The sequence below is a fragment of the Struthio camelus genome, chromosome 1 (assembly GCF_040807025.1).
Source record: "Struthio camelus isolate bStrCam1 chromosome 1, bStrCam1.hap1, whole genome shotgun sequence".
NCBI lineage: Eukaryota > Metazoa > Chordata > Aves > Struthioniformes > Struthionidae > Struthio > Struthio camelus.
Window position 1 is genome coordinate 201,348,702 of NC_090942.1, and position 25,143 is coordinate 201,373,844.

General features: G+C 39.3%; 1 protein-coding gene across 5 annotated transcripts in view; it reads right to left on the reverse strand.

Moving 5' to 3' along the window:
- CDK8 (cyclin dependent kinase 8) overlaps positions 1-25,143 on the reverse strand; it is an 86,520-nt gene that overhangs the window by 47,765 nt on the left and 13,612 nt on the right. For all 5 annotated transcript variants that reach the window (XM_068930200.1, XM_068930199.1, XM_068930198.1 and 2 more), the window contains 2 exons: positions 11,752-11,827; positions 369-479 (listed from right to left, as the gene is read on the reverse strand). In XM_068930200.1, the coding sequence (XP_068786301.1) occupies positions 369-479; positions 11,752-11,775 (135 nt within the window). In that variant the 5' untranslated portion in view covers positions 11,776-11,827. The remainder of the gene's footprint in view (positions 1-368; positions 480-11,751; positions 11,828-25,143) is intronic.

The window sequence follows — 25,143 nt, forward strand, 5'->3', positions numbered from 1 at the left end:
CTGTCCTACTTAGCCAAAACCTTGTTTTTTTTCTTTTTTTTAAAGAAAATCCACCTGCATAATAAATAACATTTTCCTGTACTCCTTATCTTAGCTGTAGTGAAGGGTTATATCTACATTTATTTAAATGGATCTTCAGCTACTGAAAGCTGAATGAAGACCTTTATCTTCAGAAACAGGTCAGAGATTAACAGTGTAGTTTGCTTACCCAAACTTTCCATCGTGCTTTCCCTTTAATATCAAAAATGTGTCCAACAAACACTCATGGTCAGAAGCTATATTGTGTTTAACTGATGTGCCTTCCTTGCCCTTGTCCTTTCCCTCCAACCGAAACTCAACGCCTGTTACCCACAAACAATTCACCTTACCCAGAGATCATGCTCAGCGTAGTCAAAGAGAAGCCACACTTTCCTGTCAGCATGAGAAAGAAACACCTTTTGCAGAGAAATGACATTTGGATGCTTGAGCTCCCGCAGCAACTGCAAAATAAAGAAAGTCCATCAGAATTATACGCATGCATCCAGAGCTGTGAAAGGGCTGGAAAGATGCATTTTAAGTCTTTGCTATAGAATATACAAAAGTCGAAATCTGCAATTCAAAGAAAATAGCACATATTTTTTTCTTTTTACGTGAAAGAAAAAGTCATTAGTTTGAAGCTAAAGCTGAAAGTATGTCACAGCTCCCTCATGGCATTCATTTCCTTTTAATTTCCTAATAGTTAAAGTTTAAGTAAACCTCACTATTACACAAGATCAAGATGACTTAAAAAGCCAACTGTTGGCATTTGCCCTTTCCCATAGGATCCAATCTCTGATAAAGCCATTTGGGGTAGCCAGTTTTCTCCTGACTCCTACTTATCTGGAAACCCTGTATTTCGGTTGCAGTCATTCAAGGCTGAATGGGACTGACTCATTCAGAGTCTGTCAATGCAGTCACCTAAACGAAGACGCGATTCATATGATGCAGTCAGCTGATCTTAAAAGGTCAACAATGCCAAAAGAAAAAAGTCCCGCTTCCCGCACAATGCATCCTGCACCAGTTATGGCATTCGTATCTATGAAACAGATCAGCAGAAAATTAACCCAGACACAGACAGACAGATACACACAAATGTAAGGGGATAGTTTTCAGCTGAGTTGAACTGACTCACAACTGACCTGAACTGACTCACAGCACTAACCAGACCCAGCACTAGAAGGGGACAGAACACAACTAGGCACAAGAACACCTTTCAGCAGAAAGTGAGCCATTACATCAGTTCAGTTGCTTCTGAAACTATAGCTTTAGGCACCACCAAAAGGAAAACATAGCAGAGACGTACCACAAGAACCGAATACAGACAAAAAGAGTTTACTTGGGTTCTACACCGAGCTCATAGTATTGAAGTTCTTTGTGTCTTTTTTAGCAGAAGTACCTAAGCACATTCTTTTCAAGTATAGATACTTCAGACTATAAGAATTACTACACCTGAGCTAGCAAATAACAAGAATAATGGCTAGTTTTCTAAAAACGAGTAAAGACAATTTGAACTAGTCTTTGAACATAAAAGGGAAAATTAACACATTTTATTCTGAAGATTGAATCTATTTCTAATAAGATATAATTTTCCCAGTACAGAGTATAAGAAATAAGATAATTAATTCCTTTCCACTGATATCTTAGTCACATACAGTGAAATTTTAGCTGCTGAGACAGTAAAGTGATAGTGGCTATCTGAATGTTTTTGTTGCCTTCTTTTCTATTTTGAGACCCCTTCCAATTCCCCAATCACCAAAGTCTTAAGTACGGCATTTCTTCAGCAAATAAGAGGACCTTGCCCCACAGAGCTTTTGTCTCAAGTATAAGATGAAATAGAAAAATAGAGGATTGAGAAGACAATGAAACACTATGAGTAAGTACAGAAGGTCATAACTCCAGTTTCAGCATGTTAAACTTTCTAATCTTACGATTTCTAAGAGCATAATACAGATGAATTTTAAGGAGGGATCGGAAAGAACAAGTGTTCAGTTCTGTAAATGCCCGTAATTCCTGTAAAACATAAGGATTAATATAGGGAAAACCTAGAATGCTTATCTGCAATTTTAATCAGTTAAAGTTGCAGGGCGCCAAAGGCCAAAGGTAAGAGTCAACTTCTTAAGGAATGTGATTATGGTTTGAGGGTTTGGGGATACACTGTGTCAGTCTTTAGAGCAAGAATTTTTTTGCTGATCCAATACAAACTCACAGTGTAGCTTCAAAATGCTCTGCATAAATTTATTACTTAATTGTACCAGTAGACCGCATGATAAGCTCGGCAACAGTGTGTCCATACCAATATTTTTTTTTAGATTTCCTATGGCCTAATTATGTATGGTCTGTATGGATACTCCAACTCCTTTATATTCAGACACAATAGACCATCTCCAGGTGAAAGAGGGATTCCATTCACCCCTCCCTGCCTCATTTTAGTCTTTGTTCCTATGTAACAGCTGTCATCCACCTTCAAAACACAACCACCTCACATTGAGGAGTGGTAATACAAAGTAATAAACGCAAATGCTGTCTGAGGGACAGTAAGAGCTCATGCAGATGATAACACATCATTGTGGACATTTCCAGCAACCTCATCCTCCAGGAACTAGGCCTCTCCAGCCATGTGCTACATGCCTTTCCTACCAGATGACTTGCCTCGTGTCCAGCAGCTGACAGAATTTACTGAAGAAAAAGTAGATTACAAGAAACATAGTACGATGATCAGTAAGATGTCGGCTAGTGATAAAGGCCACTTCTTGGCCTAACAACTCTGATATCTAATCCACTTCTCTCTCTTCTAGTTCAGTTTTGCAGAACACAGAGATATCAAATCAAAACTATCGATTTGGCTGCCAGTAAATCACTGTCCTTTTCATTCGCACACATCACATGATGATTCAAGATCATTTCTGCAGCTAGAAAAGTTTTTCTTAAATTAGAAGGCCTGGGTGCCCATTGTAGGAAATGAGAGCCAGCTCACCTTCAGATATGAATCAACAACTGATGAAGATTGAGTACACTCTCAGCAAGTTTGCCGATGGTACGAACCTGGGGGGAGTGGCTGACACACCAGAAGGCTGTGCTGCCTGCCATTCAGAGGGACCTGGAGAGGCTGGAGAGGTGGGCGGAGAGGAACCTCCTGAAGTTCAACAAAGGCAAGTGCAGGGTCCTGCACCTAGGGAGGACTAACCCCAGGCACCAGGACAGGCTGGGGGTTGACCTGCTGGAAAGTAGCTCTGCAGAGAAGGACCTGGGAGTGCTGGTGGACAACAAGTTGAGCATGAGGCAGCAGTGTGCCCTTGTGGCCAAGAAGGCCAGTGGTATCCTGGGGTGCATGAGGCAGAGTGTTGCCAGCCGGTGGAGGGAGGTGATCCTGCCCCTCTCCTCAGCCCTGGAGAGGCCTCACCTGGAGTGCTGTGTCCAATCCTGGGCTCCCCAGGACAAGAGACACATGGCACTCCTGGAGAGAGTCCAGCGGAGGGCTGCAAAGATGATTAGAGGGCTGGAGCATCTCTCCTCTGAAGAAAGGCTGAGGGAGCTGGGCCTGTTCAGCCTGGAGAAGAGAAGACTGAGAGGGGATCTCATCAACGTGTACAAGTATCTGAAGGGAGGGTGTCGAGAGGATGGGGTCAGACTCTTCTCCGTGGTGCCCAGCGACAGGACAAGAGGCAATGGGCACAAACTGAACCACAGGAAGTTCCACCTGAACCTGAGAAAAAACTTCTTTCCTGTGAGGGTGACAGAGCACTGGAAGAGGTTGCCCAGAGAGGTAGTGGAGTCTGCTTCGCTGGAGATATTCAAAAGCCGTCTGGATGCGATCCTGGACAATGTGCTCTAGAGGACCGTGCTTGAGCAGGGGGGTTGGACTAGATGATCTCCAGAGGTCCCTTCTAACCTCAACCATTCTGTTATTCTGTGAAGACGTCGATACATCCGGTTTGACTTGAGCATCGTAATCCCACATTGCCCCTGGCTGGTTCTCCCCTTGCTTTCAGAAACATTCAACAAGCCAAAGCAGTCAAACAGTACCCCTACATGCAAGTCTCAAACCAACATGAAGGTTCCTCCCACCATCCTCTTCAAATGAGGAAATACTCATTCCACAGCCATGGGGCAGCCAAGGGGCAGTAAATCAAAGTGCTCCAAAGGCACGTGGCTTCACAAATGAGGACAAACAGGGGCAGGACAGCACATTATCAAATATCAATAGTAGCATTAGGGCAACGTGGCAAATTACCACATGACTATGACAAGTCTTTCCTTGCTGAGGGACCTTTCACATCAAATATGAGCCAAACTCATCACAAGTTTCCATTCACATGGTCTCCTTCAAATGGCGATTTTCACATTTTTCCACTAGAGCTCCCCACCACTACTGTCACTTCTCACAAGCCAAGCCACTGCACTGAATGAGTGCATTCAATACACTGCATTCTCAGAGAATCTCTAGTATTACTGCAAATGTCATTCCATCTCCACTCTTGAGGCTTGCTACTATATGTTGTCCACAAGGAATGTAACTTGCTTAGTATTGCAGTATCGCCATGCTTACTCCTATAATCAGGTACACATGATCTTGACCAGGCAACCTGTCCCAGGAGACACGTGTTAAGCAGCAATTTCTCCAGCACCCCTTCTCAAGATGTTAGCCACTTTTAGGAAAGACCACTCCTTGCTTCCACTGCCTTTCTAGGAGAGATACTGAAGAGATATCCCCCCAACACAGACAACAATCAGAGAGCTGGCTAGACACATTACAGTGTATAATATCAAGCAAAACATTCACTTGAACAAAAATCACTACTGTCATCTTGCCAATCTGATGGCATAAATTCAAAGTCTAATCATCTTCTCATGCCTTAAAAGGGCGCACATCAGTTCCACCAAGTGATCCAGCCATTAACAGACCACATATTAATAGTTAAGCCGTGGCCTGAGACTGAATAGGCAAAAAGGGACTTGGAACTGGAAGCAGACTGTGACAGCTGATGCTGAAAGAAAGGTCATTTTCAGAGCAGAAGAACACAAAGACTTAGTCATCATGCAACAAATTATAAAATATCAGTAGAATAACTGCTAAAATAGGTAAGCTGAGTATAAGCATTAATAAGATGCTACCCAAAATCCTATGCACAATTCTAGCCAATTCAGGGAATATTAATTCCAGCTACAACAGGGCAAAGAGTCCAAGCTTGCAATTAGGGGAATGGAGAGCCTATCGCATAAAGCACAACTAAAAAGCCAAGCGAAGATCTTTATAATCTGCTAAAACAAAGACAGAGAGAGAAAATAATGTCTCTTTTTAAAAGGGAACATTTAAAAAAAAATAAAACCGTACAACAAGGGAAAGGAGGAGAAGAGCTATTTTAATTAACTGACGAGATTACCACCAATACAAATGGATATGAACTACTCGCAATTAATTATGGCTTAAAGGCCAGATAATGTTTAAATCATTATTAGAGTAAGACTTAGGAACTGCCTTCCAGGAGAATTTTTCTTTATATGACTAATTTGCTGAGTAAAACTATAATTTGTTCGCCAGGTACTTCACACTTTTTAAACTATTTTAACTATGAACGACAACTCTTTATTACACAAGTTCTTAAATCTAAGGTTGGCTTAGCTGCCAGCCATTAGACTGAACATCTCTTTCTAAATTTGTTTTAATGTTTTTATAGTTTTATATTCTCACAGGCCAGATACTCCACAGTATTAAAAAAAAAAAAAAGATACTTGCTGAAAATACATATTCTTTCCTTTCAAAAGCGTTCACAAATGAAAGCATACAAACACAATGTAACAAAAAGTTATAATACTGCTCACTATGAATTTATTATGAAGCTGACAATACAATTTGAAGCCCCAGTTCCTCAGACATTCAACCATGTGAAGTAGTAGATTCACTGTATTCTTTTGTTTTATATTTTATTTTAAAGTCTTAGATGTTGCAAAAAAGAAGCCCGAAAACATGATGCCAAGAAAAAAAAAAAAGAAGGCCTATTTCTGGTTTTAACTTCTCTGGTTTCCAAAAGAAGCAGGTCTTACATGACCACACATACAATACAAGTTAATATTTATTGGCAGTTGTTACATCTAAACATATTCACAGTATTAGAGGCCTCCGAGATGTTACGTTACCGCATCTTCTCTGGAAGTAAGCAGGTGGATGTAGAATCACATAAGAGGTGCTAAATGCTATGCTTTACAAGTTCTGCTCTTCACAGAAAATAACCCGATTTCTTGAGGTTTCAATTTCTAAGATGTGATCGGTATCTTTATCCCACTTTCACAAAAGTAGAAACATTACTACCTTCCCTCTATACATAGCCTCTCCAGAACAGAGTACTTGTAGCCCTGGGACGCAGCTTTAGAAAGTAATCATCATAGTCACAAATTAAATTACATATATCATACTACTTTCAAACTAAAGCATTTGAGAACCATTAGACTAGATAAAGGAGGTCAAATCAAACATTTGTCTTCTCAGTATCTTGCCTCTTCTCACAATATGAAGGGCTGCCAAGAAACACATTACTTGCTTTCTGAAAAGAGGACTGTACTCCTCTCAATGATTTATGGATTCAGTCTTGTGGGAAGGTAGCAGTGCTTTCACTGCTGTGAAAGGGCCATGATTCACAACCTGAGGAACCTGCACCCAAATATTATGCCTTACTGCATATCACAAGATCACAGCAAAGGCTGGATCACTGCAGCTTGGGTCCCTGCTCAGAATATGATCCACTCAGAGCAGTCTGGGCCACATGTTGTCAGCCACAAGTCGTCAGCATTCCTGACAACCTGTATCTGGTATGTAATCTCCTGCACTAAGCGTGCGTGCAGGGACAACCCATCGCTTGCTCCTTCCCCAAGGGAAAGGGTTTAAAGAGGATGGACGATAGCTTTCTCAGGGGCATCCTGAGGTCATTCACTTTGAGTTTCTGCTTCACAGGGTCCCTCCAGTTGCTGCACACTGCTCCAGAGTTCTTGGTCTAGCTCAGATTGGCTCCGGAAGAGCCTTTAAGCCCTTCTTCTGTCTCTCCTTTAGCAGGGGTGGGGAAAGAAGCCTGATGCATGCAAGAACAACACGTTCCCTGTCACTCAGGGCATGGAAAGCCCAGGCGTGTGAAGAGGACCTGCCAATCTGCCTGTACAACAGCCCTTTCCACTCACATCAACTTCGTCAATAGCCTAACGGCAGGCAGGCTTCCTTCCACCCATCCAGTGGGCACAGGCCTGCTGCCATATCTCGGCCACCTTCCAGGCCAGCAGCTGAAAGGCAGGCACCAGAGCAGTTGCAGAGGCAAGCAGGACTGCTGCAGAGCCTTTCCTTTCAGATATGGGCAATAGTCATCAACCAGCTGGTTCTGCGATGCTCTCATACTGCCTTAGTATCCTGTGCCTGCTGCCCGCAAACCCAGCCAATCTCCAGGAGGAGGGACAGTTGTACTAGGCTTGGTGTTGATTGTTTCCCAGAGAGGAGGCTCTCTTTTGTCTAGGCTCAGACGTGCAAACGTAGAGTGCAAGTCTGCATTATACCAAAACTATCTCCAGACGTGCAAACGTAGAGTGCAAGTTTGCATTATACCAAAACTATCTCCGCAGGTTCCTACCACCTCCCGTGAGTTACATTAAGCAACTGTGTGGCCAAAGGTTGATTCAATTCAGCTTGCTCACACAATGGAAAGCTAACAAACTGTTAATCTTCCACTGAATAAAGATGAACCTACTCATCCTACAGCCACACTGTCACTAGATCCAACACAGAACATCACCTTTTGTGATGATAGCCTGCCTTTGTTACAATATGAAACCACAAAATCCTAAGAATGCCCAAATGCTTCCAAGCCAGATCTAAAGAATGCAAAAGAACAGAGAAGCAACTGCTCAGGTACCCTGCTAGTTCCTGTTCCGCAATTCTCTGTCCCCACCCCAATGTAGACTCAAGGCTGTTCTAACTTGCAGTGGCTGCCTATCATACCCTAAGGACAACACATACACACAGGAAACACCCGAAGTACAGCATCATCCACTCCAGCTCTGCTTTGTCCTGCTCAGCACTTCCACCATTGAGACTGCCTCCATATCTAACAATTCCTCCTCAGAGCCATGTAACAGACAAAGTAGTACCATCTTATAAAAATATTATATGATATTATCACATGCAAACAAGCTTTTCCAGGCATATTTCTGGCAATATGACCTGACCTGGTGGACAAAAAAGCAAAACTACCCAGAAGCTTAGTAGAAAGTTAGAAGTCGTGTCACTAGACAAAGGAAACATAGGAGACTGAAGTACGTACAAACATTTAATTACCAAAAAGTAGACTAAAGAATCAAATGCATAAACTGCTAAAATTGCATAGAAACTGCTCATCAACAAGGAATAAAAAGCAATTACCAGAGCTCTAAAACACACTGCACTGTGAGAGGCTGTGTGCTTGGACAGTGCCTAAGGCACTGTAAATGCCTTAGTAATGATCCTTTAACCCAAGGATCATTTTCTTTCATAAGAAAAATGTCAGAACATAATTCACTTATTTTAAAATCTAAGACTCCAATATAAGAAATTGCCCAAACCAAAATAGTGAAATTCTAATCCATTTGAAGACTGGTCACCTGCTCCAGCTTCTTACAGCCTTTGAAGAAATCTCCTCCTACCTTGAGGACCCTGAAATGGTACTTGTCATACCAATCCAGGTAGATACACTTCAAGGACTTTCTTTGGATTAAACCACAAGTCTTATTAGAGCTTGGGCTTGTGCGCTATATATAATTGTTATACAAATCTTTCTACCACTCTACCCCTATGCTCTCCCACCTGCAACAAGTCATCCCTTGAAACTATGAGTGATCAGTTCCTAGTGTCTGCTTGACTCCTCAGAAGTAAAAGTGCAGATTACAAAAAAAGATATCAGAAAGCCCAGACAGTATGCATTTCTGTAGAGAACAAGAGGGGAGCAATGAGTTAAAACTCAGTTACAAGTTCTGTAAGAGACAAGACTCTCAAATGCTTACTTTGGTGAAAAATATAACACTAATTACCTTTATATTAAAGACAGTTATTCAATTAGTATCATTAGTGCAATATCTGTTAATTATACTAATTAATCTATATACATAAATGTATTGAAAAACCTTATTTTAATAGACTAACAGATTAGGTTCTTGATCATTAGGTCTAAGCTCTCAAGCTGCAGGAAGCAATGAATGCAAAAAATCTTTCATATACATATACATTAGCTTGAACTCATCATGTAATTGGCTCAGCTGTTTCAACTCAGGTCTGCCCCAGTTCACAGTTCTTTCCTGTAATATCTTTGAGATAATTCAATTAGCATTTTATTTTTCTGCAGATGTGTAACTGCTGTTCAGCTCAGACATCTGCACCACAGTAGAAGAGTAGGCTGTGGACATGTTTTTAACAAGTTACCCAGTAGTTCAAACCGTAGTCAGTCTTCAAAAGCAAGACAAAAGCCATTGTAGAGTTGTCAAAACAATAGAGAGCTTCACTCAGAGATCTACATCAAAATGTATTCTTCCCAGATATTCACAGGGTAAAATATATGCACTTTAGCTCTCAGGGAAAACTGGATTGGCTATGTCTCTCACGCACACAAGTCAGTCATCCTACTTCCTCTGAAAACCACCATGCTCAAGGAAAGCATTCAGTCAGAGATAATCTAGAAGACTTATTGTTACAAAGTCTGGCATTTAGCCCTGAAATTTTAACCGTGACAACAAATAGTTTTATTAATTAGATATACAGATGACATTTTAGGATCAACATTGCTGGTTAACTTACTGATATTTTTGTATATACCATACACACTCACATAATCAATATAAATAGTGTAGCTATTATCTTCAGTTTGATCCTTCTCCATATGAGACTTCTTTATGTATGATATTAAATCAAAAGTATTTCTTCAATTTCTGCAAGTGAATGGAATTAAGAACAATATATTTTTTGGAAAAATTATCCTATTATCTCCAAAAAGCAACGTCAAAAGAACATCAAGGAAAAAGATTCAAACACTAGAAGTCCATGCTGAATTATTAATTCAGCTGCAGGAAAACTCAGCCATAGCAGCCCGGAAGCACAACTGGAAGCAAAGTCAACAACCAGGAGCTCAAAAAATGCTGTTACAGGTTACTCTTCTATCTCTGTGCCTGCTTTTGGGCTCCTCTCCACGCTTTGCTCTTGATGCCTGCTTTCTCAGTTCCTTTGGTGCTTTCAGTACACTTCCCCCCCTTCTCCCACTGACACTCTTCCATGTGGATTCCACACTGTGCTGCTCTGTCTTCTTCAAAGGGTGGACACTGCAGCCGCAAGAGCTCAAAGAGGAAAACCCCTCTGCTTCTTGCTCCTCTTTTATCACTACAGGGGAGCCAGCTGCCCAAGAACAACAATTACACTACAGTCCTCAAGCCATGCAATGAAGCCAAATCTTTCCTGACAGTCAGCCAAGTTAGCATTTCTCTTTTCATAGATACAAACTGATTAAGGATCATACCAAGGGCAGAAAAAGACACCTCCCTAATACCCGAGACAAGCTTCTCCTGCCAAATTCATTCAAGTAGAACAGACTCTTTAAAACTCTCCAGGGAAATCACTGCAAAAATATGGACAAATCATTTTCTTGAATCCCTCTGAAATGGTAGTTGATACTTTCCAAAAACACTCAGCCTGAGGGAATCACAGTATTTGCAAAATTCCAGCCCAAATTTTCAAAGTTTAAGGCCCTGTTTTTAGCTCCTTCAGTTCAGAGCATGGATGTCTAATAGGAGAGGGAGGCTCGATTTTCACAAATTGACAAGAATAGCTTGTCCTAAAGAATATTCATTGCACTTCGTTTTTTCTCCACCTCATTCAGTTCAAGGACTAGCTTGTTTGAAGTTAAGAAGCCAACTGGAAGTTGATAAACCAGGAAATTCTGTTATCTACTTCAATCAATAGAAGTGAAATAGGGGGAAATCTAGTTTTAAACTCTTGAAGAGAATGGACTAAAAAAAATAATCAGTTCACTTCCCCACACACAGGTTATATGCATTTCCTTCCAGTAATCAATTTTAGATGAAACATCTCAAGAAAAATAAATCCAAGCACTAGAACAACATAAGCACATAAAACAGTTTTAACTAGTAACTTTAAAACACTGGTTTTGCCCATTTAGTTTCAGTTCCGTTGCAAGCTTGTCACAAACCACAACCAGTCGAACACGCATCATTCACTAGTTCTTAACAATATGGAAATGAAAATGCAACCCTGGCTAACCTAAGAAATTATTTCAATAATACTCAGAGGTCTATTACAGCCTCCCAGGTAATAACAATGCCAGTTTAGTTTGAAGTCTCCACTTAAATAGAAGCTAGCATGTTTTAATTCTTATTGGCTCATTATGATTAATGTCTTTAGGACAATAACTGAAGTACTAAAGCAAAAGTCAGACCAAGTAAGTATATTTAAACCACTGAATCTAATCATGTTTCTAAACTATTGCAATTAATCTGCCCTGAGGTAGGCAGTAAATCGTAACTTGAAAACACTGCCATTTTAGACAGCAAATTTAACAGGTGCAAAATCTTCCACGACATTTGTATTTGTTTTATATCTCCACATTAAGAACAGAGAGCCTATAAGTAGAAAAACATGATTCAGCAAACAAAAACAGCATGCACTCAAATCAATACTTTTAATAAATCTGTTTGCTAGTAAAAAGAACTAATGTTACTTACTGCTATTTCTCTGCATGCAGACATAGAAATTCCAGTACCTTCTATTTGCTTTAAAGCATAATCTTTATCATCTTTCCTGTGAAAGAAGAAAAGAAGTTTCTTTTACAAATTGTACCATGAATTTGGAGCGAGCTCTTCACCACCATTCAAAGAACAGTTTCTAGTTAATTCAAGTTCTGCACCTTATTTTCCTTTGATTCTCTACTAATTTAATGCCTGGATACCTAAGAAACCGAGAGCTAAACCATTACCTAACCACATCACCTTGATAAAACTAAACTACAAATAAGCTGTCATTACATAAGAAGGAATTTTTAAGTTATTTAAAATGTAATGGTTGACATTTCTTTTCATTCCTTTCTTCCCTCATTAAGGACAAACCAGCCAAACATTTAGCACACAGCAGAAAGCAGTTTCTCTAAGCCTGGGATTTCAATAGCTTTTCAAATAATCAAGCTACAGGAACATCTCCCATGAACGTGCAACTCTAGATACAGCAAGACTTCTTCATATTTTAACAAATTCTTGAATAGCCCAACAGCAACATCTTTTTAACACCTTATCTTTTATTTCCTCTAGGCCACAAATAGTGCCCTAAAATTACGTTCCTACCAAACTAATAAAACTACCAAGCTAATAAAAAAAAAAAAAACATAAGGTAAGCCTGCAATCTGAAGAATCCAGAGAAATGTTTGTTCAGCTTCAATAATATAAAACACTTGAAAGCAAAAAGCTCCTGCATTTTAAATAAATTAACGTAAGGTACATACAGGTTAAAATACAAGCCTGTTGGTAATTCCAGCTACCAGAAGCAAAAATCAAGGGGAGACAGACTTAGGCAAAAACAGGCACTGCACTCTTTTCCACCTTCAGCTTCAAAAAGTTCAGACTTTGAAAAGACAGAATATTTGTCTTTCCCTTTCGTGGGGCGGCATCTACAGCATTTCTAAAAGATATAGCACTTAATAACATTGCCTTCAATATTTGGTGCTTTCTTATAGCCCCAAATCTCTGGGTTACATAAGAATCCTGATCAATTTTTAATTAACCTAGCTTCCAGTTTTCACAGCTGTGAGGAAAAGGCCCGAAAAAAAACATGCAACTCAAAACATCCTGAAGCTAAATAAACCACAACTATACTTAAGCATTTAAAACATATGTAATTTTTCATTCCAGTCCTCATTAAAGATTTGTGAAGGCTTTTAATTGCAGTATTCCAACCTGAAATTCACACTTGCCCTTGTTTATCCCTACATATTTAATCCCTCAAATTATCAGGTCCTGTCTGTGAGGTTTTGCATGCAGTTCAAACACAACCCACTGCTGGCAATAACTGTTCAAAACAAGGAAGGGAGAAGCAGCAGGAGATTAAGGGACAAAAACTGAACGCAGCTAATGAAGAGGAAGACTGCAAGGAGACAGTGAATAGGTGGGGGCAGATTTCAGTAAGAGGGCAATTATATGGAATCAGCAGGATAAAAGAGAGGAAAAAAATGAACTACAAGATCTAACACAAACAGGAAAAAAAAGTAAAGAGTACAATCCTTTGAAGACATCAAAAAGCTTCCATATAATAATAATTTAAAACGAAGACTTCCTGGCCTGGAAAAAAAAAGAGAGCTAACGCTGACCAAAAGCTCATACACGGCAAAAAGAAGGTGTGAACAGGTAGGAACAATTCCCTGCTTCCCACCTTGCAGGAAAACTATGTGCATCAAGCCTAAAAGCAAGTCTCGTGTCATCAAATCCATAAACTGCGGAACTAGCAATGACAGAATATGATAGGGATCAACAGAATAAACAGACTTGAAACGGAATTAGACAAACGTACGGTGGATAGGGGATTTGCAAACCACTCCATGAACAACTACTAACATAAACTCAACCCGCTCTCAAACATAGGACTGTTTCCTACATAGCAGATAAAAGGTAAAACCATTATTAGCTAGTAAAAGTTCCCAGTATCTTTTTGTATCCCTTTTTCTATCTCCCTTTGCTAGTAATGGTGCCTGGCCATTATTGAGAGACAAATAGGAAGCAAAATGGATCAGACTAAAGGTTATTGTCTTTGTCCTATTTGCTTATCTGCTTCGCTTTCAAGGTGTCTGGAGAGCTCCACGTTGTATGACAAGTGCTACCACACAACTGCTACTATTGCAAGCTTTAGCAGAGACGGAACGTGGAAAAAAATAGAACAGACTGAAGGTTATTCTTATTGCCCTCTTTGCTTACCCACTTAGTTTTTAAGGTATCTGAAGGAAAGCTCCACGTAATGAGAAGTGCTACCGTGCGACTGGTACTGTTACAAACATTACTGGCAGTAATGTCTACAATTAAGGCTGCCCAACACTTACAATGGTAAAGCCCTATTTTCAGTTGTTCAGATTTTTTGCCTAATTAAAAGTACTTTCCATACCAGATGGCAGACGCTCTCTGGAAATTTTTAGGAAAAAAGTTCAGCTGTTGCCTTGAACAATATTGGAAGAAAACACTTTCACTTACGCTTTAACTCTTTTATAACTATTAAATGGGGATCTTACGTTTTTATGCTGAAATCTGTCAGGGAAGCTAAGAACGTACCATTTGTTCCCCTCACAAAACCTTACATCTATTTGGTGAAATAAGAAGGTGCTTAAAATTAACATTCTCATATTTAAAGGAGGTTAGTTAAACAAGCGAGATCCAGAGATCCTGTCCTCCGGCTGGCTCTGCCCTTAAGGCGAGCATGCCCTAACCCACAGCTGTTGGGAACTAAGCACACAACTCGCTTTTCCTAACTGCCAGGCGTCTGCATGGCGAAACAGAGCAAGCAGCCTCTGGCCTGTTCTCAAGCTTTTCAGGCATTTCAGAAGATGTATAACAATACAGATAAAAAGACAGAAACAACCTCAACAACAACAAATAAAATGTGCTTTACCCCTAAATTGTAAGCACTGCACTGTGCTCTCTTCCAGAACCTGGAAAAATAACTAAGTATTTCTTAAATTCTATGAGTTATCCACATCCAGCTGAGATACAAGCTAACAGACTCATTCTTAATCCTCTCTAACATCTGTCCCACACTGGGGCTAGTAACCTGCTGTGCTTACCCCTTACACCATTAGTACCAGTCATTCCATTAACAAAAGCGGTAACATTCAAACTCTACTGCAGACCCCAAATCAGATTGTCTTAATAAAACTTACTACAATTCCCAGGGGAGATAACTACAAAACCACAACAGGCAGACATTAGTAAAAAGAACAAATAAATATACCTGCAAAATCACCATAAAAAGCGTAGCTATCCAGTTTTGTTTTCACAACTTGTATAAACAAAAAAGAAAAATGCCAAATTTCAGAGACTTAGGCTATTAAATATTATAAACCTGTTCCCAAATATTAACTGCTTTTAAACTTCTAATGGATTTGGAAGTACAACAGCACCATACGAAACATCTAATCTATCTGAAAAAAATCAAAAAGAATAACAGACGCCTGCTGAATGTGAAAGACTTTGCTAAGCTTTAGTATTGAAATGCCTGGTATTTCCACTGTTTATTTAAAAAGGATACTTTGAGTACACATATGTTCAGCAGTCCTACATATTTAGAAAAAGGAGGCTTATCAGCTAAAAGATAATGGGGGGGGGGGAATTCTAATATTAGCTGTTATTGCATCTCACCTTTTTTACATTTTGTGGAAATGTATGGGCACAAATTCAAAATACAGCCTGCATTCAAACTGATAGATCATTTTAAACTTGAAATAAATAATAAAAATAGCGGAAGAGACACAAAGTGCTGAAACCTTAAGATCAATACTTATTATTCCAAATAAGTTACAGTTAAAAAGGATCTCAAATGTAAAATTAACTGGTCACCATTTATGAACAGTTTTGTCTTTAAAAAAATACGGAAACATATTTAACTTGATTGCAGTTATATGGCTGAGGGAAACAAGTTCCACTATCTTAAAACTGTTATAGGGAACTATATATGCAGCATCTCTTTTCTAGAACACTAATGAAGCTTTTAATTGTTTGTGGTTCTTATTCCCCTAAAGAATAAGAAGATACTGATAAAAGATGAGCATACTACTAAAATTCAGCTTTTAAATAATTATACCTTTAAGAAATCCATCAAAATCAATAGTATTAAAATTAACACATCCCGAATAAGCCCAATTGTTATATCAGCGCTAGAGTGAGTCTGCCTCTGTCCTCTCCATCTCTTTTCATGTTAGATTTTGAAATAAATGAAAAAATCAGCCTAGTATTTACATGACATCCAATTAAGTCTATAGGGAGAAAGAACAAGCCAGTTGTCTGGAAGCATATGATACACAGAAAATATCTGAAACTGAAAGGTTTTACACATTTATGCTAAATTTATACTAAATGCCAAAAAACGGGTATATACAGAACAACAAAACATGGCTTTCTAGCAAGCACAGAAAGATAACTGCAGACCAGTACCCATTCAAATGATTACTTGGAAGAAAGAACAGATTTTCCTTGTTTGCCCCTTCCAACAACTCATTTATGGCACCACATAGTCTTGCCAGAGCAAGCAGGAGTTCTGTTTATTGTGGCATCCTAAAATTTTAACTGTGAACCCAGAAGATGCGTGTGATGGACAATCTAGCGTCACAGGACACAATAGAGGCTGAGGTACTCAATGACTTCTTGGCCTTGATCTTTACTAATCATAGTCTGCTCACAGGAGTCCCAAGTTCCTGAAGCTAGTGGCACAGCCCCAAGGACTGAAGCAGTAACCACAGTACAGGAAAACCAAGTTAGGGATGACTTCAGCAAACTGCACATACACAAGTTCATAGGACCACGTGGGCTGTGCAAGAGGTTGCTGGCAAATGTCATTGCAAAGCCAAGCTATCATCTGTGAAAGGTCTGGTCATCATGAACCTCCCATGATTGCCATGAAAAGGGCAAATGTCAGGCCCCTCTTCAAAAAAGACTGAAAGAATCCATGGGACTATAGGCCAGTCAGCCTAACCTCAGTCCTCAAAGAAGTTATGCAACAAATCCTCCCAGAAGCTATTTCCAGGCTCATGAAGCAAATGAAATGACTGGGAACTGCTAACAAGGATTTTTCAAGGGCAAGTGTGCCTGACTAATCTGATTGTCCTCTGCAACAAGATGACTAACTCTGGGGATAACGGAAAAACAGCAGATTTTATGTACTAGCAAAGCTGTTGACATGATTTCTCACAGTAACCTCAAATTGGAGAGATATTTTGGACAGGTGAAACACAGAGCAGGTGAAAAATCAACTGGACTACCAGGCTCAACTTGTTGCAATCAACGGTACAAATCCAATTGACCACTGGTTACTAATGCATCCCTCAGGGTAGATACTGGGGCTGACAGAACATCTTTATTAACAACTTGGACAATAGGATGGAAGGCAACCTCAGTAAGTTCACAGATGATACCAAACTGGAGAGAGCAACTGACATATTGAGGAACTGAGCTGCCATTCAGAGGGACCTCAATAGACTAGAAATATGGGCTGACAAGAACCTCAGGAAGTTCAAAGACAAGTGCAAAGACCTGCCTCTGGGTTGGAATAACCCCATGCAACTGGACATGTCAACCAGGTAGGAAAGCAGCTTTACACAATAAGACTTGGGGTCCCAGTGGACAAGAGGGTCAACATGAGACAGCAACATGCCCCTGTGGCAAAGGCCACCACAGCCCAGGCTGTACGAGCAAGAGTGTAGCCAGCAGGTCAAGTGATTATACCTCTATATTTAGCACTTGTGAAACCCCATCTGGTACATAGTGTTCAGTTTTGGGCCTTCCAGTACCAAGTCCAGCAAAGAGCCAGATGTTCAGGAACCTGAAGCACATAACATATAAGGAGAGGCTAGGAGAGCAAGGTTTGCTCAGGCTGTAGAAAAGACGAACGAGAGATCTTATTGCTATCTTTAGTTAGCTAATGGGAAGGTACAGAAAAGAAAGAGTCGGACTCTTCTTGGAGGTGTCCAGCAAAAGGATGAGAAGCAGCAGTCACAAGCTGCAAAAAGAGAGATTCCAATTAGATATCAGGAAAAATAAGACTGTGGTAGTCAAGAAGTAGAACAGGTTGTCCAGAAATCTCCATCCTCAGAGATATTATAAAACTACTCAGTCAGATACAAACCTGAGCAACCTGAGCTAACTTCAAAGTGGGTCCTGCTTTGAGGAGAAAGTTCGACCACGTGCCTCTGAGAGGTTCCTGCCAACCTAAAGTATTCTATGCATGTTTATACTCATCTGAAACTATGAGTTTCACAGAAGCATGGAATATTCAGTACGTATTTTTAAGACGTGCAGCTAGTTCCTACTACTGTTTCCCAAATCTGACAGCTTTCCCAAAAACTTAGCTAGAAAAGAGACAGGGTGATTCTGGATGCACAGTTGCATACTTTGAGGACTACTTACTACATAGAGACAATTGTAAAACTTTTCACTCAGAAAGCACTGGACTTGCTGTTCAGGATATACTCTAGAGTTTTAATTATTTCTTCAAGTGGACTAACTGTACATCACCTTTACAAATAGTCTGGGCTTGCACAGTGGACATACCCAAGAAAATTAGATTCACACATCCCAGGGCCAGGGGAAACACAACCAGAACCTACCAGTTCTACCCCAAGGATAGTTTAAAGTTTCACAAAACACTTATGATTTGTCTACTTTATAAGAGAGATTGAAAAGTGAAAAACAAGTAGCCCTCTAGAAAAACGTAAAAAAAAAAATTCAAATGCTTCCAAAGAATAAAAAGCTAATTAAAAGCTTATTATTTTCATTTGCATTTTAAATAAGCAGACAGTTTTACCTATTTAAAACATATTCCAGATATGAGGTTTTCCTTTCTCTTAATTTCCTTTACTCTTAATTTTCTGACAGTCACTTCTCCCCATAAAGGGAATGAACTATAAATACTAATCCAGTCTGAAAAAGGCCTGAATGAAAAAACCAAAAACTTAAAACAAAAGTTTCTGCAAAAAACTGTTCACTGCAGTGTCTATAACATATAAACTTCCACCCAGTAAATTAAAGGGTTGATCAGCACTGCAATCAAATTTGGCACATTGAAGAACTGATGCAGAAAGTCTTTCTTCGAAACCTTTAAAAAAAAAAAAAAAAAAGTCTCACACCAGAACCAACGGAAACATGGACGAGGGAAGTAAAAACTCACAAAAGCCCACCACCACACGTTTATAACACGGATGGTGAACGGAAGCTTGTAGTACAGGCACTGAACCTTTACGCTTTAGAAGCCCATACAGGGCTGAGCGGTAAAATACAACTTACTTGAAGCTCTAATTCTGTAATACTTGTTTTCCCTTATAACAAAAACGTAAGCAAAAAAACCACTCAGACAAAGCAGGTACCAGCAGAAAATAAACTATATGAAGGAAAAAAAAAAAGTGGTACCAAGCGGTACCTTAAGAAATTACATTATAGGCCCCTGACTTCCCAGAGAGCATGTTTCAAGTCAACCACTTTTGTCTCAAAAAAAAAAAAAGCACAGAATAAGTCTAATCACTGACCTTGTTGGTCAGCGCAGGGAAACTTAAATTTTAGTTTAAACTTTTTCAGTAGTCTAACGGAAGAAGAAAACGCTGTAAATCTTCCGCTAAAAAAATCTGAGCTGAAGCAGTGCTGCCAAGATAACATCACCCCATCTGCCTGTAATTCTATTTGTATAAAACATGCTAGGTTTCATATATGTAAACTTTGCAACTATGTTGACAAAAAGAACTGAACGAATTCAAGTTTTGCACAACAGCTTGATTTGAGTCAATGGCTTGCTGCTGAAAGGGTCCCACCTTCTCCTCCACACATGCCCTCCCATCCTTTGCACTACAGCCCAGTGAGCCTTGCACTCATGTTCAGATGGAGCTGATTCTGCCTGCTCAGAGTGGAAAGGTATTTATAATTTTTGGTGGATATGTTTTCTGCCACATTACTGAGCTGAAGTGGCCTGCTGGCCACTGACAGATGAGCACCAGAGTCATCTGTAAGAACGGGACAGAAGGAGCAAAGATATAGCCGTTTTTGTCCACCTTCAGGATGAAGTTACAGTATCTAACTAGTATTTCCTTTCCAAGTCAGCCTGAGCTTTGCTGAAAAGCTGCAGTTTATTTCTGCTTACTGTACTACTTACTTAATTCAGTCAAATGCTCAAAATCGCAAAAGTAGTAACCTTTTTCAAAATATAGGAACAGTAAAGCCTAGGATTATGCCATTCACTTTAACTGGTTGAAGGTCAGTTTAAGGCTATTCTCCTGTTACTGATGCTCCGTGCATAACATCTATCATTCCAAAATGAGAATATTCTAAAAAAATGCTTAGTTTTCCAGAGGCCATTGTTTTGTCTGGTTTTGAAAGCAAACAAAAAAAAAAACCACATTTCAGTTATAGTATTAAAGAAAATTAGATGAAAATAGACCAGAATTTAAACATTAGCTCAAATTCCTGGTTCTTCATTTGACTGAGCTCCAAATATAAATATAAAAATGTTTTGAAAAACAGAGTAGTCTGATAACATGCAGTAAACTTACAGAAAATAGGTTAGCACTAACTTCTCCATTATAAACTTTCTGCTATACAACCAAAGCATAACTATTTTTAAAAGTTCAGATTTCTTCAAGCATAGAGTAGTTAAATTCTCTAAATAACTTTACAACCAGCTTAAGGTTTATCCCATCATAGACCGTTGTTCTCTTCACAGAAGCAACCTGTCAAAAAATCAGATAAAAAAAGAAAAACAGATTTTGCCATGAAAGCCTCTTGTGTATTAATAAGGAGAAAGGATAATGAATAATGCCAACCACTCAGAAAAGCTGTGGAGTCCAAGGTACTTTGTAAAGGATTGCAGCTTGAAAAATAGTAGCTCCTCAACACAACTTCCAAAAAAAAAAAAAAAAAAGTATAAGTAGCTTACACTGACACCATAACTCCTCTACAAAGCTTCTGGCTGCGGACTTTCTGGCAGCAGATGAAGAGAATATAGAACAGTTGGTACAAGTTAATCTGCAGGTAAGAATAAATACACTTTTTAGAAGAATATGACTTCATATTTACTTGTGCTTGCTGCTAAAAGCCATACCCCACACCCATTCGGTTGTGGCTGCCAGCATCAATACAAGCTACATGGTTTCACGACTTTGTAAAAGAGGTCATTGCCAAAGGGGAACTTCTGGAATGTTTCCCTCTTGCCGCCTTTTCTACAGTAGGAAGCATCGCCCAGTTTCCTCTCCCTGCCAACTTCTAGGGTGGGATATGCAAGAAAAATCTGAATTAAAAAAAGCACAAAAGTATGTTAAAATTGTAGTGCATAACAGCCTAGAATAACCTAGAATCGGCTTGGCAACCTGCAAGCAATGAAGCGCAAGTGCCATGCCAGACCCCTCCACCCAACCAGGAGCCGTGCCGGGGCACAGCTTTCTGAAGGGCCCAAACTGCTGCCTGGAAGGAGGAAGCAAAGCAGCTCAGCCCACTACCGACACTGCTAATCAACCTGGGATTTGCCTGCTGCTCCAGGCGCGCGAGGGCAGATAACCACCCCGAGAAGCCGTTATCTTCTACAACATACATACTTCCACGTACGGCACCTCCTCAGTGTCCTGTGCATGGCTGATGTTTAGTAGCTCAGCTCATACTGGTATGTAACGAATATCATGGAGGCTGGCTATATCTGGCCTGGTGTCACAGACATAATATGATAGACTAAAACAGAACAAAACTAGTCTACGGAGCAAAGGGAAAAAAAAAAAAAAGAGGATACAACCACAACACACGTTTTATTATTATTATTTCCTGAAGTTGCTTTCTTCTTTGTGTCTAAACAGCGCAAGAATAACTATAAGTGAACAATATAATGAAAATACAGGACTGTATATGTTAATTTCACTTTAAGATAGTAATTCTGGACAGCAGATGAGGCTGAAAGGTCTTACAAGGAAAGCACCACTATATGCTTGCCCTAGTCTTACGTTATTTTCAAAAGATCTGCTAGGGTTGACCAATGACAGCTAGATGGACTTTTCATATGATCCAGTGCAACTGCTCTTATTAATCAATACATCCCTTAATTTTATAAAGGGATGTCTTAAATGAGAAGGATTATACTTACTCAGAGTTTCAGTGGGCTGTATATCACAGTATGTTCTGACGAGATTCAGAAAGCATCTGCATAGCCATACCAATAAATTTAAATTGTAACACTCAGTCAGAGAGGTTACTGACAGAGACTTAAAATTTAGTGTTAATTACCCTCTTCTCTCCTTTTCATCCAGAGGTGTAACAAAAACATATTACTATCTTACTGTTAGGTAGCGATTATCTTTAAATTTATCACAAATTTCTAATTCAATTGAAATGTAAAGAATGACTAATAGAAAGGTTAGATTTAAATTTAAATTTTAAAGAATCCAGTTGAACAGAAAAATTAAAGATCTATTTCAAAGGAAACATTTTTTTAAAAAAATTCAGAATTTTTTGTTTTACTTTTTAAAAATGCACCTCATGTACTGAAATGTAAACAGATAAAATACAGCATATTCACAGGTACCAAAAAGAGTCAATTTGCGCTCTCCCTTCTTTCTGCTATTAACCTTCTCCCCCCAACAAAATACATTTCATCCTAAAAGAAAAATGATGAATGCTCCAGTGTGACTAAGTCTTGCTAATACTTTAGTATGCAATTTCAGGATACAGCATTCTTGAAGAAACAAAAAGCCCTTTACAACAGGCTAGAGGAGTATGAGGAACATAAATAATGCTTTTTTATTTTTACATGACATTTTGGAAATTTCTATTACTCCAAAACACTTACATTACAAGTAAATATTGCAGGGGAACTTCCGCTAACATAACTAGAGGTCTAACTTGGTGATGGAAAGAGCGTGAATGCCCAAAATACCTACAGAACATGGTAAAATTGATATGCTACAACAGCATCGTTATTCTTATCAAATAGCAAGGCTTACATTAGGAATATTTTCTACTTCAAAACAAATCCAGTAATCAGACCTTTTCTTGGGTGGAGAAAAGGTTAATTCCCCCAGCTGGAAGAAAACCCATTAACAGCATGCCAACGTACAATAAAAGCCAATGTACAGCAACACTTCTGAGACAGATAATACTTATGTGGTGAACTGCAATTACTTGTTCACTTTATTCCCTTTGTTGTTTTTAAAAAAATTAACACCCTTCGCCACAACACGTAGTTTGGCAAGAAGTTCAAGGTAAAAGAGTAAGTGCAATGATGCACTATACAGAGAGGCTGTGGTTTTTCTGATTTAAGAGCTCGCTACTGTCAAAAGAGAAGCCTTTTCTTGCCTTCTCTCCCTTCCTGCTCCTAGCCAGGAAATCCTTATGCCAGCTCTGATCTGTGCCACTCTTCCATCAGCTAACTCACCTCCTGCATCCAGCAGTAAAATATTCACTTTTTTTTTCCCCCGGGTTAATGAATTCTATTAGTTCACAGTGGAGGCTGTTGCATATCAAAACCAGCACAATGCGTGGTAAGAGCAAAGACAAGAAGCATGTGGGCAGGGGAGAGGCAGAGACCGAGGAAAAAAAATAAAGTCCCCCCCATCCCTTTCTTGGTAGTAGTGAAACCACAGCTAGCATGCTCAGCCATAAACCCCCCAAAAAACACCTCGCCATGTAATCATCTCCACCACAAAAGCTCCACAGAAGCAAGAGCAGCAGAGAAAAACGTATTTTAATATGCCTCATACCTATTTATTCAGCATCTGGTTGGCATCCTTTAGATTCAAGTGTTTTCCCCTCTTCTCCCACAAAATTAAAACTGTCATTTGCCAGCCAGTCTAAAAACTGAGTTTTAAAACTGCAAAATTATGGAGTTTGTTTCTATGAGAAGACCAGTTACCAATTGCAGCAGTTTATGAAATGCTAAGCTGACATGCAAGCAGCTAAACCTCGCTCCTGATGGAAAGCTCTGTGCTGCTTCACCAAGGCACACAGCAGTTTTCACATTACTTTCATATAAATATTCAAGGTGCTCACACAAATTCTTTTAGTGGAAAATACTGCAATTTATTTATTTTGCAATTTTGTTCTCTTCTCAGACTGCTCTTAAATCACCTCAGTATTTATGTCACTTCAGAAACTGGAAGTTACATAAAGACAGCACAACATTTCAAAGCACCTATTCTGAAAAGCAAACAACGAATAGGACTAAAATACTAGTCCAAACTTCAGAAAATCATAATTTCATTGGGTCACTTGTATTTTCAGTACAAGATTCTTCAGTAATTTCCAGGATCTATGAAGGTATTTGGTTTACACAGAGGAAAGTTCATCCACTTGCTTCTTTGAAAGGCTTCTCATCATAAACGTTTTCTTCAAAGTCATAAGTTTGTACAATAGCAGTTGAAAATATATCACTGCTTAGTATTTTTCTAAAACAAACTGAATCTAATTATTTGGCAGGATCCTCTCCCTTATCTAATTTAGAACATTTGAAACATGTATAGCTGCATTCCTAAAAACACACAGAACTGATAACAGTACAGTCCTTCTTGGAATTACATATTTAGAGTGGTTTTCCTCTGACTTACCCTTTCTTCTCCTTTCCTCCTATACATAATATGCATCACCAAAAAACATTTTCAATAACAGAGCAATGTATGCACCAGGACAGATCAACAGATTTTCTGGCCCACTATCCAACCCCTTTGAGACATGTCACTCACTTTCAGAGTTGAAAAGAAAGTAAGCACATACTGATGATCCTCAGAATATTTTTCCTTGCTATTAGCAATTCGCAGCTACAGGTTCCCAGATAGCATTTTTCTATTTAACAGCCCCCAATAGATTTTTTTTTTTTTTTTATAGATTTACCCAGCCACTTCTGAACCCACACAGGCTTTTAACATCCAAAACACAGCACTGCAAGGAGTTTCAGAGCTTAGTGACACACTCTACGTAGAAGTATACATAGTTCTATCTCTTTCTTGTATTCTGAACTGTCATCCTCCAGTTTTATTCGATGCACCCTTATTCATGGATAAGAAGGGTCTCTAGGCATGTTTCCTGTATTCTCCACGACACTCAAGCTTTTAGAGGCTCTCCCTGACCTTGTCTTTTACAGGTGCAGAAGAGTTCTTGTCTACCGCAACAACAGGAGTTTTCACACAGACACTGCTCCCTATGTGCATTCTTGTTGTTGTTCTTTAGGTCTGGTACATCGTTTCTGGGATAAGGGGATCAGAACTGTCTATGAGATTGAAAACAGAATTACTGGTAACAATGACATTAAATTGTCCTCTACTTCATTCCTAGTAAGCGTTACAATTTTCTCTACTTTGTCATAGTTATTTGTGCTGAGCTGGAACTTTCACAAACTATCACTGCAAATCGCAGGATCTT